This window comes from Falco naumanni, chromosome 1 (assembly GCF_017639655.2).
Source record: "Falco naumanni isolate bFalNau1 chromosome 1, bFalNau1.pat, whole genome shotgun sequence".
Classification (NCBI taxonomy): Eukaryota; Metazoa; Chordata; class Aves; order Falconiformes; family Falconidae; genus Falco; species Falco naumanni.
In genome coordinates, this window is record NC_054054.1 from 83986980 (window position 1) to 84003533 (window position 16554).

The 16554-nt window shown below is 38.8% G+C and overlaps 2 protein-coding genes across 4 annotated transcripts in view; both read right to left on the reverse strand.

Annotated features, from left to right (window-relative positions):
* The window catches only part of RIMBP2 (RIMS binding protein 2), a 155913-nt gene extending 151348 nt beyond the window's left edge, over positions 1-4565 (reverse strand). For all 3 annotated transcript variants that reach the window (XM_040601852.1, XM_040601843.1, XM_040601834.1), the window contains exons 1-3: positions 4188-4565; positions 1291-1515; positions 455-589 (exon numbers count right to left, since the gene is read on the reverse strand). In XM_040601852.1, the coding sequence (XP_040457786.1) occupies positions 455-589; positions 1291-1515; positions 4188-4298 (471 nt within the window). In that variant the 5' untranslated portion in view covers positions 4299-4565. The remainder of the gene's footprint in view (positions 1-454; positions 590-1290; positions 1516-4187) is intronic.
* Positions 4566-6158: 1593 nt separating this feature from the next.
* Positions 6159-16554, reverse strand: part of STX2 (syntaxin 2) — a 29509-nt gene continuing 19113 nt past the window's right edge. Inside the window, exon 12 of the transcript XR_005829025.1 lies at positions 6159-6170. The gene's annotated coding sequence lies outside the window, so the exon portion shown is untranslated. The remainder of the gene's footprint in view (positions 6171-16554) is intronic.

Genomic DNA, 16554 nt, shown 5'->3' on the forward strand with positions numbered 1-16554 from the left:
ATGCGGCTATGCTGATGATGGACTGCTGATAACTAGGAATGCATATATAACAGTGCTGCTGAGAGAAGAAAAGGAATTACAGTTGTGTATGCCAGGCCAAGAACCACTCCCTCAGAATAACACTCCACATGTAATGATCCCACCTTCTGATAGTTTTCTTCAGAAAAAGACATAGAACAGATTTCTATATATGATAGGGGTCTATGAAATGCCATTTTAATTATGTAAACTTTCACAGGCCATAATGAATTTAATCTTCTTCCTGGTATTTCAGAATTAGATGAAACAATTATTTAAAATACATCCTAAAAGATCCTCCCAATACCCTTAGTACGGAAAATACATCTTGCAGTACATTGCTTCAATAAAACAAGCCAAAATGATGATAAACATTTTGTTTCCTAATCCCACTTTGTACAGTGAAATAGACTGAAGAAATAATAAAGGAGTTTACCTTGCTACCTGCCAAAACACACACAGGGCCTCCTGTGGAGATAAAGGACAGTTGTCTCTGAAGCCACAACAGCTCTTTCTGTGACTGTTTCAGTAACTTCTCTGCATCATCTCGCTTCTGCCCCATCAGCCCTTCCTGCATGACAGGAATTTTTCAATTTCCATTTTCTCAAATATATGGTGGTAGTAACATAGGAGTTGCCACAGTTAAAATTCCTAACTAAACAAGAATATCTACTACAGCAATGTATCTGCATATGACTTTTTGTGCTTAATTTAACAATACTCTGCCACCTAAAAAGCAAGATGTCTCTTCGTAGCATCAGCAGCATAACATCCTGCACTTCAAATATCGTAATACTTCATGCTTTGAAAACCTCCTCTGGCTATTACTCAAGCCAGGCTAATTTGAGGTAGAAAAACCAACATGGTCAATTCCAACCTTTAGGAACTGGAAGAAGTTCCTCTCACATGGTATGTTGATGTGACAAAGGACTCAGATATGCTGCTGGTAGGGCACAAAATTAGTACAGTGCTGAGAAGAGCTTGATGCTAGTATAGTAATTACAAAGTATAGGAATGCCACTCTAATCCAGAGTACAAGTAAAAGTCTTAACTTGAGGCTAAACCAGAACTACTGTGAATTCAGACCCAAACTCTCTTCTACACATAATTTACAACGTATTTAATAGCGATAAACAGTTTGGATGAAAACTGAGCAGAAAAAACATTTTTTTTTTCTACTTGGTTTTAACACCTCTGTGCATAAACTATTTTCAGTGTAACTGCTTATCAGCACAGTTAATATACTAAGAACAGAAATGGATTTTTACCTACCCTCAGGCATCCTAGCTGATTTTTTAGTTCTTTGCACTCCACTTGCAGCAGTTGGATCTCCAGATCTTTTATGCTTTTGGATTGTTTGTTGATATTTTGCAGATGCTGGGCCTTAACATTGACAAAGTGCATTTTCTGCTTTAAAGGAAGTGTTCTGGTAATTGTTTTTGTGATGACAGCACTGTTATTGGATGACAATGTCAATGAAGTTGAAGGGCTGACATCCTGTTAAAGAAAAAATACATTTTTCATGTCATTTTTGCTAAAGCTTTGTCTAAGCGAAAGGGTGTAATTCAAACTCTTTCAAAAGCCATACCATAAGTGCATTATCTGAAAATGTTCTTCTTCAGATCTTTCATTCAGACAGTAAGTGCGCAAGAGACAATCTCTCTTTATCAATCACCAGTAAAGAGATAGGGATAACACAAAGAAGTTAAAAGCTCACAGTTTCTCTTCTTTTTTTTTTCTTCATTCAGTTGATGCCAGCCAGTCACGATCACTCTGATTATATAGGTATCAATGTATTTACCACTTGATGGCAACCTACCTCTGGCCTTTCACTCAGCATTGTATCACACAGCTAATTAAGAAGTTATCCTTGCTGCTGAACGTACACCTCACTTGGAAGCTGTGGTCCAGCTACATCTGAGATGTATTCCAAAAGGCATGCTTGACCACGCTGTAAACCCTTCACTGGGAATCAGCTGTTAACGTTGGAACTTACTATACGAGAGTGGTGGAGGAAACTGAAGTTCCCTTCCAAGTTCACAGCCTGTTATGTCCCCAGTCTTCTTGCTTTACACCCAGTAATTACCTTACTCCTTGACTTGTCCCAATAGGCTGTTCAGCAACAGTATGAGAACCTAGCCCAGTAAAACGTGTTGATTTGGTAAGACAATACTCTGCGTCATGTAATAAATTTAGTTTTGATTAGGAGGGTACATATGTACTGTTAAAACAAACAGATACTAGGTGCTTCAGTGTAAGAGCCTCATGGTCCTCTAAACATTCACAGAAGTTCTGCTGCTGGATATGCAGCAATTTTGCTAAAACAAAAGGCATTCCTAGAAACCAGCGTGATTATAACAGAATTTTCCCTTCACTGAATCTATTTCTTCTGTCTTTTTAAAAATAATATGGAGAATACAAAAAAGTATTATTCTGTGCAGGTAATTAAGCTGTTCATGTACCCTCATCAGCTACCCAGATCCCAGTTTTTCTAACATTTAGCCACTTTTCTTAAAATCCATTAATAATGGGTAAAACCTTTCAAAAAGCATAGCATCCTATGTTAATTCTACACACTCAACAATTAATATACAAAGGCAGACTCACTTAAAGCTCCTTCACGTTACAATTAAGGTCAAACTAAGTCAAGAGACAAAAAAGATAACTTCTTACAACATGCTTGCCAGAATACTACTTCCAGCCTGGTATTGTCACTTACAGTCTGTACATCACTAGAACAAGTTAGCAATTTTTCAGCACCATCTACATGTAAGACTGCCTTGGTGTAGCTCTAATACAGTAATAATCATTTGCCCCAATTTGTGTCATATTCAGCTAAGAATATTAATGTGGCTGAAAACTGACATTATAATTTAAGATTGTGTAGGATTTAATTTAAAAGTAAAACATCCTTTTGGTTATAACTCTGCTTAAATTTTGTTCTTGTATTTCATAACTAATTTTAGAGAGGTCAGCCCAATTCTCAGTTCATTGTTCTGTGGTGTGCAATCCCCAGCCTGTAACATATGTTTTCTTACTTTCCTTAAAAAAGTTTTGTCGGGTTTTACCCCAGACCCGTTCAGGCTAGAGAAAAAAACACACTCATTGTCTTATTTCTCAAACCCACATTTCGATGAAGGCCCAGACACTTGATTACAGGTGAGAAAAAAACAAGAGGAAATTTTCAACTGACTTGAACTACAGTTTCACAGTGAGGAGCTCCCTTTCTCTGACTGCTTGCTCAGCCAGCCCACAACATGGCTACTCCTTGGTGTTGAAGCTCACCCAAAAACCCAGCCCTGCCCACTCCTCAAGAGGACCAAGAGAGACCCTCCAAGGGCAGAGCTGCAGCATCATTTCACACTGGGTGATAAAGAGGATTAGAAGCATGAGATATGAAAGTCATTAAAGTACAGTAAATATTACAAGCCATATTTTACATATAAAGTGGCAAACCCTGATATTCAAATAATTTAAAAAAACCACCAGGATTATCTTAATTTTGAGGTAGTAACCACTGGAAACCTCTAAGATGATATTTGTCTGAAGTAAGTATTACTAAAGACAGCTGTACCTACTAACATTATTGTATCACCTATCTTTCCTGTCTTTTTTTTTTTGGTATTGGACAGGTGGAAAAAAAAAAAGAGGTGCAAAGTCCAGATTTCAGGTCACTTAAAGTGAACCTTGTAAACATAACTTTGCCAGATACACATCACTAATATAAACATACCCTAACTTGGTGAATACTCAAGAAAAGTTTGAATATTAATTTTTAATATTATTTACATTTGTAATATACTGAACAGAAATCCACAAACTCTGAATTCAGCAGGGTTAAAATTTGATAAGAAATACCCTGATTTTCAGGCATTTCCCAACAGTTCTTATACTTCACGAAATGGGAGACTAACATGTACAGAAGCAGTGGGACATCGTATTTAGAAAAGAGAAAGAAAAAAAAAAAGATAATTTCTCAAATAGTAAACAACTTGAAGGATATGTTACATATCATAAAAATGTGTAACATTCCCAAGCGAGTCATAACAGCGGATACTTGTATTTTAACAGCAACCTGAAATACTGCTGTAACTCTCAAGCTACATATTCTAAGTTGGATTGTTCAAATATTTATACTCATCCTTTCTACTGCAGTGCGATGTGTTTACCTTGGCTGGCTGCCATAAGCCCACCCGGCCACTCTTCTGCACCCTCTCCTCAGCTGGTTGGGGGGCACAAAATGAGAAAGCCAGTGGCCTGAGGTATGACAGAGAAACCATCCACTGTTCACCTCACAGGCAAAACAGATTCGACTTTGGGGAAAACGGCTAACTGGCTGCAGGGGGCTCTGCAGCGCTCCTCCCGCTGCCCGCCCCCCCCCCCCCCCGCCGGGTGCTCGCAGGGCCGTTCCTCACACTGTTTTCCTCACGCTGTGCGGGTTTCGCCCTTTCCTGAGCGTGCTTTCCCCGAGGTGCCCGCAGCCTCCCGGCGGGGCTCAGCTCTGCCCTGAGGCGGGAACCAGACGGAACGCGACGGAACTAGCGCGGCGCGGCGCGGCCCTGCCCTCTCCTCAGAGGAACAGCCCCGCCCACTCCCCAGAGTGGCGTCGCGCGCCTCCTGGCGGGGGCAGCTCCCGCCACTCACTGGGGCAGCGCGCGCCTCCTCAGAGGGGCAGCCCCGCAGCCCCGCGGCAGCCGCCCACAGACAGACAGACAGACAGACAGACATCCGGTACGGGCATTAAAATGTAGTCCAACTACAGTCTAATCGTCTGAAGCGTCAGCATTCTTCATCTCCTGTATCAAAGTAGGTCCCCAGCACGGCAGCCAGCCTGTCGGGGTGAGGGAGGCCATAGGCGACAAAGCAGACACAACCGTTTGGCTGGGTCCACTTGGAACTGTCTCTTCTTTTTTAAAGCCAAAAAGTCTCCCGGTTTTGAATGATGAAAGCTTTACTGCCCCAAACTGGAATACTGGCAGGTTCTTGCAAACAGATCCAGACACTGACCTCAAATGAGTAAATCACGTGTTATTCTCCAGCAAATGCAATTTCCATGCTCTGAAACAGTTAATTTTGTCATGAATGAAAAGAGCTAGAAAAACGGAATCAGACTGTGGTGTGTTATATCTGCTAAATCTGCACGTGAATATCTAGCGGGCACGTTTCTTCTATTAAGCCTTAAACTGTTCAGTGAGTGATACAGTAAAAAGTCTGAGACTTGCCAAACACTTAAGTGTTTATTGATTTTTTTAAAAGCCATTTTTATCACGTTAGTATCTACTGAAGGGAGAAGCATTGAAAGCTCTGGAGAGCAAATCCATTAGTGAATAGAACAGATGAATCAAAGTAAACATCAGGTAAAGTTCCCTGTCACTCGTGCCCCAATGCCATTGGAAAAGCAGTTTCTCTGTAGATAAACAAGGTGCTCTGTCTGGATCACAAGGGCACCCTCAGGTTATCCTCACTGCTTCCTCTTTCTGTGCCAATCTCAGACAGTGGGTTTTGGAAAGGTGTTGATCCTCCCTTTCATAAGCCTCATTGTGATGTACAAACTACTATGCTGGAATCATGGCAAAAGGAATTTTACGTCAGCATGTAGTTTTTTTTATTGGGGGTTTACTTCAAATTAACCAATGTTTTAAACTGAGTATCTAACAATGAAATCAGTAAATAACTAATTAGAAGAATTAAAAAAAAAAAAGTGTAGTCTTGTAATTGGTTAACATTCATAGTGTAACTTGTACAACTGCAGAGTTAAATTATTTGTGCTGGATCATAAAGCCAAAACATACATACCAGGGAAGCAAAACATAAATCTCCATGTGTCAGGTGCTAGGGAGGGTGCAGGGGGTCATTTCACTTGACATGCAATCACTTTGACTTGTGCCAATGCTGTGACAGCTGTTTCAGCAGCTGGTAGTAAAGCCACTGGAAGATGTTAGAGCATGTAACACTCACCTTGCTCTTCTTAACATTTATTGAACTGGTTTTCTCTTTACTTCTGCCCTCAGATGTGCAGTGTGGAGACTTTTCAGATGTTTGTTTTGCTTTCTTGTTGACCTTTTTGGACTGTGGAACAAAAATCATCAATAGCTCATTAAAATGTATTACAATACATCTAAAATGTCTCAGTGATTCTGTTTCTCTTACATCTATTTGTTCTTAGGCGGTAAAGCACAAGTTTTGTATTATGAACTTAAGGCTCAAGAGGGTTAACAGAACAAATGAGATGCGGCATACAGTCTACAGCAGAGGACATAACATCTCTGTGGCAAAGTCTAGTTACTAGTCCTGTGTCTGTGCAGCACTTAGCATGGTGTCAGCTGTGCTAATGCTACAGAATGGGAGACTGTACCACTGCAATCCAAATAATAAGTAATATTATTAGAAGCAATTTGTTCCTTGCATGGCATTTTGTCCCTTTGTCAGTCTCAGGAAGAATCTCGTATTTGCTTTATGTGGAAGGTGGATAAAACAGCAGGGATATAAGTAGCATGTAGTTAAATGGTAAATGGCACTGTTTTATCAGATTACTTAGCCAAAATAGGGTGTTTTCTGCTATATCCCTGGAATTACGTGGGATAAAGAGGTGCACAAAGAGGGACCTTTGTTCATTCTGCTGTTACCCAATACAGAATGACAGGGTACAAGATAAATAGGCAGTATTAATTTGTGCTAGAGATTTTAGCATTGATTCCTTTTTTAAATTCCAAGGTATTGCTGAAATCACGTGTCAGTTTTACAGTATGCAACATTCAACCTAAGACAGTCTTGTCTCCTAGAATTTACAAACCTAAACAAACAACGTAAGGCAGCTAGGGAATTGGCCTCATACCATATTGCTCAGTTCAAGGTAGGTCGGTACTCTTTCTTTTAAGAAGGTTGATCTTTCTTCTGTTTGTGGATGTTAAAGAGAAATTTCATAATGGAGTTTCCCATTGTCCCTCACTGTGTGTGCTGTCTATAAGCACTGGCAAGGCAGCTGGTTTTGCACTTTACATAACATTTAATCTTGGATAACCAAGACCACTCCCAGCAAGTAAACAAAGTGATCGAGATCTCTGTTTTTGCCAACACTGCTACCCTTATTTTCATCCTTTCTCTGCAGATGGTGAGTCAGGCTATTTGGCCACCATGACTTGACATTTTGTACCATTTGAGGTGTGGATTGCATATGTGAGAGAAGTTGAACCTTGCAATACCAAGTAAGAAGCTGTATTCAGAAAAGCAAGTTCAGAGTCTATTCTCTAATCAGCCCTCAAAATTATCTGGTTACCTACCAGCAGAAGATGGTAGGAGGAAAAAGCAACAAACCAAAACAAACAGAAAGAAAAAGTGAATTTATTGTAATAAAGCAGATAGCTGCTTGGAAGTGAAAAGAAACCTTTTATGTAGCTCTTCTGCAGTCACTGCCTGTGAACCAAAAGGTGGTCATTAGAACTGCTCATACCACAAACACCAACCATCTGTCATTCTTTTAGCTGTGATGATTTCTGCTGCAGGCCAGGATGCTTGGGAGAAATCCAGAAGTCTTTTCTGAAAAATTAAAACAATGTCCCCTCCCCCATATTCTCTGAATTTTTCCTGGTTTCATCTGATGTTTCCACTGGTGGGAACCCACCACATTTAAGACTACACTGAAACTGGACAGGTACCAAATATATGCAACAAATGCAAACATACTTGGGAGGAAAGGGAACAGGGGGGCTATATGCAAAGAAACCTAACAACATGTGAAATAATCATCCAAAGTGTTTTGATGTGAATTGGGGGGGGAGGGGGGAAGTCATTGCTGGACCCTGAATAAGATCATCTGTGTAAGCCTGGTCGGTACAGCAGACAAGTGTGAATACCTTTCCTTTAGTTCACCACTGTATCCGGATAATAAAACCAGATTAAAATAGAACGAGCTCTTGGCTGGAACCTGAGCTGGCCCCAGGTGTAGATAAAGTCAGCCCTGCTCATTGTGCCTGATGATGGCGAGGGCAGAAGGGAAATACTGCTAATGCTGACAGGAGCAATCTTCACAGCAGCAGCAATTGGCACTGACTCCGTAGACTACCACCCCTAGGAAAAGTAAAAGTGAAGGCTTGCTCAAAGCGACCTTCTATTCCCTGGCCTTGCTCACACCTTCTTTTCCCCCTTCTGTTTCTATAGCCTGTCTTGTCTCCCAAAAGTAGAGGAAGAAATGGGCAAACTTTTTTCCATTTGAAGCTCTCATTTCCAAACCAGTGAGGTCTGTGAAACCTCACCGTCTCCTCTTGCAGCTGTCAGATTTCTCTCAAACTGCAATAAAATAATTCATTTTATTAAGAACATTACATCCATATTATTTTTTTCTTCAAATAACCGCTATTTTACAGCAGTTCAGATTTTGTTTTTCTTCTATATGTTACTATATTGTGTTATGGTGCTATGTATATCAGTATGTAAGAACAGAACTTTTAAGGTTATAACATATGGTAATGAAGCAGTTCTCCTTTAATCACAGGAAACATATTTTAATGCCATTAAAGTAATTTCACATTTACTTTCCTAGTACTAAATGATAGGGAAGTCAACGAGGGCACTTATATCTGTGTAGGATAAAAAGAATGCTCAATGGAAAAACCAAGAAAAACATCCTGGCCTTCAAGTCTATGAGTCATTCTGCACAGCACATGCTTAGCAATGAACCAACTTAGAGGAGAAAAACATAGCAAGCAAATACATCAGAAAACCAACTCTTGTATACAGATAAACTAATCTAGTTGGATTATAGGGAAACAGAGACTTTGCCTTTATTTTCTTCAGGCTTACTCGAATTTTACAGTAACTTATTTCTAGGGATTAAAAAAAAATACATCAGCTGTGTAATTAAAAATACATTTCAACACTTGCTGAATTTTATGATCATATGATTTTACCGGTTTTCTTTCTAAGACCGATATGTTCCATGGTTTTATTTCCCTCATACTGGAAGGAAAATCAGACCCAAAAATACACTAGGGGAAACTGTATAAATGGGAACTCTGACAAAAGCCTTATAAATAGCTTCCAAGTCAAGTGAGCACAAGCGTGCCAGCTGTCATGCTTTGGGTCTGAGCAGAACATCAGAGCTTTTCTCCCAGCTTGTCCTGGCAGACAGAGTGGGTGACTCTCTGGGGTGGATCAAGTCTTCAGGCACAGGGCAAGATTACTGTAACCTAAAATTAGCTCCTGAATTCATACATAGGCTCTCAACTAGCCAACTTCATTTCAGAAATGCCTGTCACACAATATTCTGCTAAGCACTTTTAAAGTCTTTTGTAGAAACTTGCCATAGGTCTTATAGTGGTTCTGAACATAGTTTTAGGTGAACTTTTTTTTAAATCTTGCCATCAGTAACTACTGAGGAATTGTGTAAACATGTAGAGATAAATAGCTTTATATTGTAGGTGTATAAAAGTACTCTGCTACAGATGCAAATTAATTTATTTAAAAATAAATGTACCACTTTTTAGGCAGCTTAGAAAGCAGAGACATTTTTTATGTGGGAAACAGAAAAAGGATCTACAGGTATTTGAACAATGAATGCCTATTATTTTAGGACATTTTAACAATGAATGTCTGTTTATTTAGGACAATAACATCAGTTCACCGCAAATCATGGTATCACATGTGGGTAATATAGTTGAAGACAGACCGGGCAAGCATTTTGTATAAACCATTATTGTGATGCTTTGTGGCAAACCCAGAAGAGATACAGGCACATATTAAACTAGAATTCTTAATGTGAATTATTTGTTGTGGGGATAAATATATTTCTTCAGTAGAAGTGCAAGAAATAGTGACAGATTGAAAAAGCAGCCATGGCTGCCTGGGACTACAAGCTTGGTTTTCAAAAAATCAGATTTACAACTCACTTCAGATTTACCAGGGCATCAAAACTTACCTGCTAACAAAAGTTTTACAAGTTCTAGAGCAACTCTTCTTGGATAGAATTGGCATCATGATTACAGCCACAGCATAACCAAAATACCCCATCTCTGTAGCCAAAGGAGGTGTGTGTGTGTAAACCATGTAGCTCACAAAGAAGCTATATTCTGGTGGTGCTTATTACCCACAGACTTTCTGCTTAAAAAAATTTTTCCACTGTCTAAGCTCTCTACCAAATAGTAGGATTTTGCATTTTCAACTAATTATTTTGCATACTAGAGGGACATCCTTCAATATAAAATGTTTTATTAATAAGGCTTTACGTAGTTCCTCTAAATGACAAGGTTTTAAAAAATGCTTATTTTAAACACCTGCTTATAATACCACCCCTCCAACAAAAACCCAGGCAAGTTTTCAGACAGGTTTTGGCACCTCCTGGATTGGAAATAGTTACTGGATTGGAAAAGTTACACTTTGTCTTCCTCTTGTTCTTTAGTCAAGGGCTTATCCACTTTTGGAAATGATTGATTTGCCTTGGGGGAATCCAGTACAGAATAGTCATGATCCAGAATGCAACTGCTAGCTGCCTTCTGTAATAGAGGGAAAAGTGGCTTGAGAGCATTTAAACTCTTTAGATAGAAGGCTAAATTGGCTTACAGGACTTCAGACTTTTAAAAGTCAGCCAGCACCATTTCACTAGTTACAGCTTCAAGGTAACAGTCATACTATTTGGTTGTATCTTCTTTCCTTTCTGTATGCCTTTGTTACTTCCTTCCCTTCCAAAACATTCACAGCCTGTCTTGCTTCTTTAGTTCAAACCTTGGTGATGCTGGGTGGGTATTCTGATATGCCTGTAAAAGAAATTGCCTTTCCCTTTCTCCTTCCAGGGCTTTTCAAAGGACAACCAAGATATTTAGTGACAGAGGAAACAAGCATGTCTCAAAGTTTCCCTTTTCCTCTAAGGAGTTTTATTGCAGATGAGCAGCCAAAGTGCTTTTGAACCTTGGAAGCTAGTGCTTCTAATACGATCGGCTCCCAAATGTTTGGTAGGTATGGTGAGGCAATAGGTCAGTCTCCTTTCCTTTTGGAAAGCAAGTAGCTTCCTGTCAGCACTCGGAGATTCTCCACACAATGGGAACAGTAAAGTGTCTTATATCTGGTAATAATAGATTGTTCTTAGTTTGGTATTTTTAACAGCTGAGTATAACATGCATAGAACAAGGCAGTGTGTACAAGCTAAAGGCGTAGCCATAGATAGGGTGAATCTTGCAGTTTCAGTAGTGTTGTAGACAGGGAGTAATATTCCTCCCATCCAGAATTGTAATTGACAGAGTTCTCTTAAGCCATCAATCAAAGATTCGTATCAGGTGAAACAAAATGCTGTGCATCAACACCTGGCAACATATTCTGTGGTTTTATTTAATTGTATTTAAAAAATAAAGGCAAATTTCTACTGAGAATATACACTTAATATTTCAAAGACTTTCAGAATAGGGTAATCTGATGGCTGCAAGTTTTGCCCTCAAACAGAGATGGTGCTTTCCACCTGCCTTTCTCTTTTGTTCTGAACTGAAGGCACAGCGACCAAATTTGATATGAAAAAGCCGAGGACAGATTTCAGGAGAAATCTCTGTACAGAGTATCCTGTTTCTCCTCAATTAAGAAGGAGCTCAAGAGTGAGGAGAGTACAATATACATCTTCCAATCAGTTGAGATGAATTTATATGTTGAGAAGCTAGTATCTAGCTCTTACTGCAGTGAATTCATAGACTGCTTAGTTTCAACATCATTTTTCTAAAGGCTTCTTTAAAAAGCCAACAAAAAGTGATTGAAAGGAAAGTATGCCTGCAACCTATATGCAAAACATACAAAACCCATTGAATTTTGAAATTAATTGTTCTTTTATTGTGAAAACATATCCCCAAATAAAATGGGAGGTGCAATTGAAAGTTGAAAAAGGAGAAAGAAACTGGGTCTCTTTCCTGGGAAAAAAGTAATGGCTATACATTCCAGCAGTTCAGTACAGAATCAATGATTCAGTTCCAAAGGAAAAATAATTTCCCTTATCTAAAATAATGGGTCAGGCACCAAGCCGCTGAACCATGTATGTCCTTTTATGACCCTTACATTCAAATAACAGCTAAAACCCATATTAAGAGAAGTTATTCTTGCAACATTTGTACAGAGGAATTCAATCTATGCTTCCTGCCTCAGCTGAAAGGAGAAAGCAATCAGAAGCATGACTGCTCCTACTGAGCTCCACACAGGGCTTTCTATCTAATGTATTCTGGGTTGTCCAGCTGGGACTGAAAAGCTGGCACCTACAGGGAAGTTAAAAGATTCATACTGAAGATGCAGGTTTGCTAATGCCTGCATTGCTTGTTTAATAATGGTGTGAATACCCTTACTGGCATTCATCTGCAGTCCGTACTCATACACACTTCAGAAGGGCAAAAGATGTGCTTTCTATGGTTAGCAGAAGGAAAAGGGGGGGGGGGGGGGGGGGGGGCGGCGCGGCAATTAGCAGATTTAGATTAGAATTATGCTTACTGACCCAATAGATTAATGCACAAATTATTAATCTCAAGAATCACAGGTTTAAGTCTACTTTGCAAGTAACCTGAGCCACGTACCTTTGAAGCTAAGAGTATTGCTGTGAATTTCAGTAACAGAGGCTGTAGAAGTCAGTAGACAAAAAGCCCAGCAGAGAAACTAGACTGAAGCAACTCACTTCTACCTGTACAGGTATTTCAGCAGCTCACTTAGCTGTCACCCTTTGCATCATCTTTTTAAGTCAGTGGAGAGATTCCTATAGGAATTGATTTTACTCTAAATAAACAGCTAGCCATCCTGAAACACAAACTCCAAGCCTTCAGACCCTCTCTGAAATAAAGGTTTTTGTTACCGAATTCTAATCATCAAGGACTACAGCCTCAGCTATTGTAACCTGGCGTAGCATCACTGCAGTCAGTGAATCAATGCTTCATTGGTGTACCAAATGAAAATCTAGCCTGTGAAAAGAGATGCAACTCCTCAGGGACTATATACTATTTAGGCATTACTAATGATGTGTTTAAGTAGAACTGTCTACTTTAGCAGCAAATTCACAGATGCATATGAAAATACCAGTGAAATTTTATTAGCTACTAAAATGCTAATGATGCTCTGCATTTCTTACACACAAATGAGTAAGGGTATTAAAAAAACCCAACTTACATTTGAAACAAAATTATCATGACTCCCAAAATTAAACTGCAACTGAAGCTTCACTTCCGATAAGATAAATGCTAAGAGAAACATTACCAGACTGATACCATGTTTGTTAATACTATAGTGCTCCTATAAAGCCATAACAGCCTTTAATAGGCTCAGCTTTATTTCACCCATAATTTATCTTGTTCCACATCACATTGAAGAAGCCTGAACCTAAAAGCCTCTTCTCCAACCGAAGTGAGCAGGTGATTCTCATGTGACAAATCATATCCGGAATGAGGACCCGTATTTGTGCATTGCAGGCAGCTGTGACATTTTTCTAAACAAAATTGTGCAAAGTAAATATAGAGGAAATTGTACGGCAATACCCTGAATTATTGAAAGGCTAGCTGTGCAGAACAAACATAATTAAAGGGTCTCATTATCTTCTAAATAATCATTGTAAATAATGCTTTAGATAATTACTTCATTAGTTCTCAAAACACTGGCTTTTATTCTCCTCTGAGATTCCATCCACTAACTCTACTCTGAATAAATTGCCAAAAGGGAAAATCAAAAGCAGAGCAAACATGTGAGCTGAAAATGCAATGTGTACTTCTTGTATAAACTGGTTTAAACCCAGGATGTTTTGAAATGTTTCTTGCAAATTTTCAGAAGCTGGCTTAAAAGCTTTTTTTTTTTAAAAAAAAAAAGTATGTATTTTTTTTCTTCAGGTTGCTTTCTGATGCAGTTTGATTAATTTCCTAGCAGCTATATTTAACCATTTAAAGATGGTTGACAGCAGTGTGGACAGAACCCAGATTAGTCTATATCATGGATGACTGTTCTTAACACACATATTGCCATCTTTTTTGACTACAAACACTACATGGTAGATTCAATAACAGAAGAGACTATGCCTCTAAAAGCAACAACTTAAACAAAAAGAAAGCCAAAGACCAAGAGAAGAAATGGGCAGAAAATATAAGACCTGCAGTTGGATGGTTCAATAACTAAGCAAGTCTGTATTTGGAAAAGGATCTTTTGTGAACAGCATTCTGTGAGTACTGCCAGTAATTAAAGCAATGGCATGAAAAAATGGCAAACATTTTCCTGGTCAAGCCCCAAGTCAATTTGTAGCACTGCAGAAGGCTGATGCTTACAAGTCAAAGTACTTTAAAAGGCCTTTGTCGGAAGTCCATTGAAGAAATTAAGTAGCAAGAGGAAAACGGTAAGTCTGCAGAGCAAGTTAGCAGGCATCTAATCCTTTAGATAGAAAAGGCACAGTAGAAATATCAGCAACATTTGAAACTGTGAAAATAAAATTAATTTTCACAAAGATGATTACTGAAATTTTGGAAAGGGAGATCAACAGCAACCACAAAACCTAGAAAGAATGGATGTTTTGCAGTGATGCTTTTTTATTATTATGATTTTTAAAATCAACTCATACTTGAATTCAAATTGTTTTGAGTTTATACTCACCTGTGTGCAAATTGGTCCTTTCTTTTAAACGTAACTCAATTCACTTCCACGGCAAAAGGAGGCATTAGCCCATTACAAAATGAGGTAAGCAGAATCAACCTTATATATATATATTTATGTGTGTGTGTGTAATTAAACCTCACAAATGTTTTCTTGCTCCCACACTCATGTAGACAGCTTAATTTGCTCATTTTTTGAAGAGCTGACCTAGGTAGTTCACATTATAGTGAACCTGGACAAACTAGGAGTTAATCTTCCAATTCTACATGTAAGCAGAACAGTTCTGCAGTAGCTCTGGGGAGTGTTTGATTCTAGAGTGACCTACAAATAAGAGCCAAATAGAGCCTTGAACAGGCTTTCAAATAGTTGCAGTTCCTTCACTTCTACTTAGCAGTACCTGACCAGACAAAGATGCATTTGAGGTAGTACGAAACTACTCATATTGAAGAAACCACTGTCTTTATTTCGAAATATCATAGCCAGTTACCCCTCCCACCACTCCCCTTGTCTAAAGCTCATATATTTGAGGTATGACCTTCAAAGTAACTATTTATATCCTTCAGTTTAAGAGAAATTTATTCCACAAAACAGCCCAATGAAAAAATTATTCTCAAGGCCAGATTCTCTTCTTACTGATCTTTAGACTAGCAAAATGTTAATTTTGTTTGATGGACTTCCTGTAGAAAACCAATTAATTAATCCATAGAATATTAAGAGATACTGTTCTACTATACAAACAGTCATGACATTAAAAGTTAGCATTTTTAAAAAAACAAATTCATGCTTATATTTAAAAGATTCAGTTAATCAAAATCAATGGTATTCAATTTTGTGATGTAGAACAGTATGAGAATCTGGTCTGATCTCACCCATGACACTGCTTTGAGCAGGCTGCACCAGATGACCTGCAGACATAGCTTCCAACCCGAGTTAACTCTCCAATTCTATGATATATAGATGTTCACCACAGGCTCGTATCACAAGTCAGCAAAGCAGCCAAAGATCTCCTTACAAGCAGCTGTCAGTATTATTATACACTTGTACACCTTCTCATCTACAAGCCTCCACATCTCATTTCAGAAATTTTAAATGCAATTCCCTTAACAGACTTACCCAATGTTAGAAACGTTGACTACGTAACAGCAGACTCAATAAAGTGTAACTAGAGAAAATAACAGTTCTGTGCAATACTACCAAATAACCTTGTCAAATATGTATTGAATTTGCTTCTTCATTTCCTGCAAGATTACACAAAAGGACTATGAAGCGGGCTGTTACGTAAATAGCACCTCTGCTGAGCCCGTATTCATTCTGACATATTCTCTAAATGGAGTTGCACTCTGTGTTAACATTGTCCAGCTCAGTTTACTTTCAAGTGACAGTAACTGGCATGGGCTGACCCAACAGTCTCACGTTCTCTCTGAAGTATGGGCATAGGAAATAAAATTTTGTATGCAAAAGAACGCCCTTCCCAGCCCACAAAGTCTGCTCCACGTTGTTAGCTATCTGTACCATAACAACAATTTTTTAAGAACTGTTTACTGTTGAACATCAAAATCCTTCTTTCTGCCCATTTGCAGTAAAATAGATTCAAATGCAGCAGTAAAAGCAAACCTCCTGTACAATACATCAACACAATTACTTTGTAATTACTTACCATTTCCATGTATTTCCCTTTGTAAAACCCTTTATTCCAGAAGTACTTTTCTTCTTCAGAACCTAGTTACAAGCTTACAAATTGCTTTTAATTCCCAAATGTTCATTTGTAAGTGCTTTACTACCTGCAGAAGGACTTGGCGCATTTGACAGAGGCAGCTAAGAGGGGCTGCGCAGAACCGGGCAGCTAAGCACTGTCTGTGACAGAGAAGACTGAGCTGATTCACAGGTGCAAAGGCTGATGCAGCGGGAGGAAGAATGCCATGGTTATTTTCAGAAGTTGCATACAAGTGACATGAATTCATC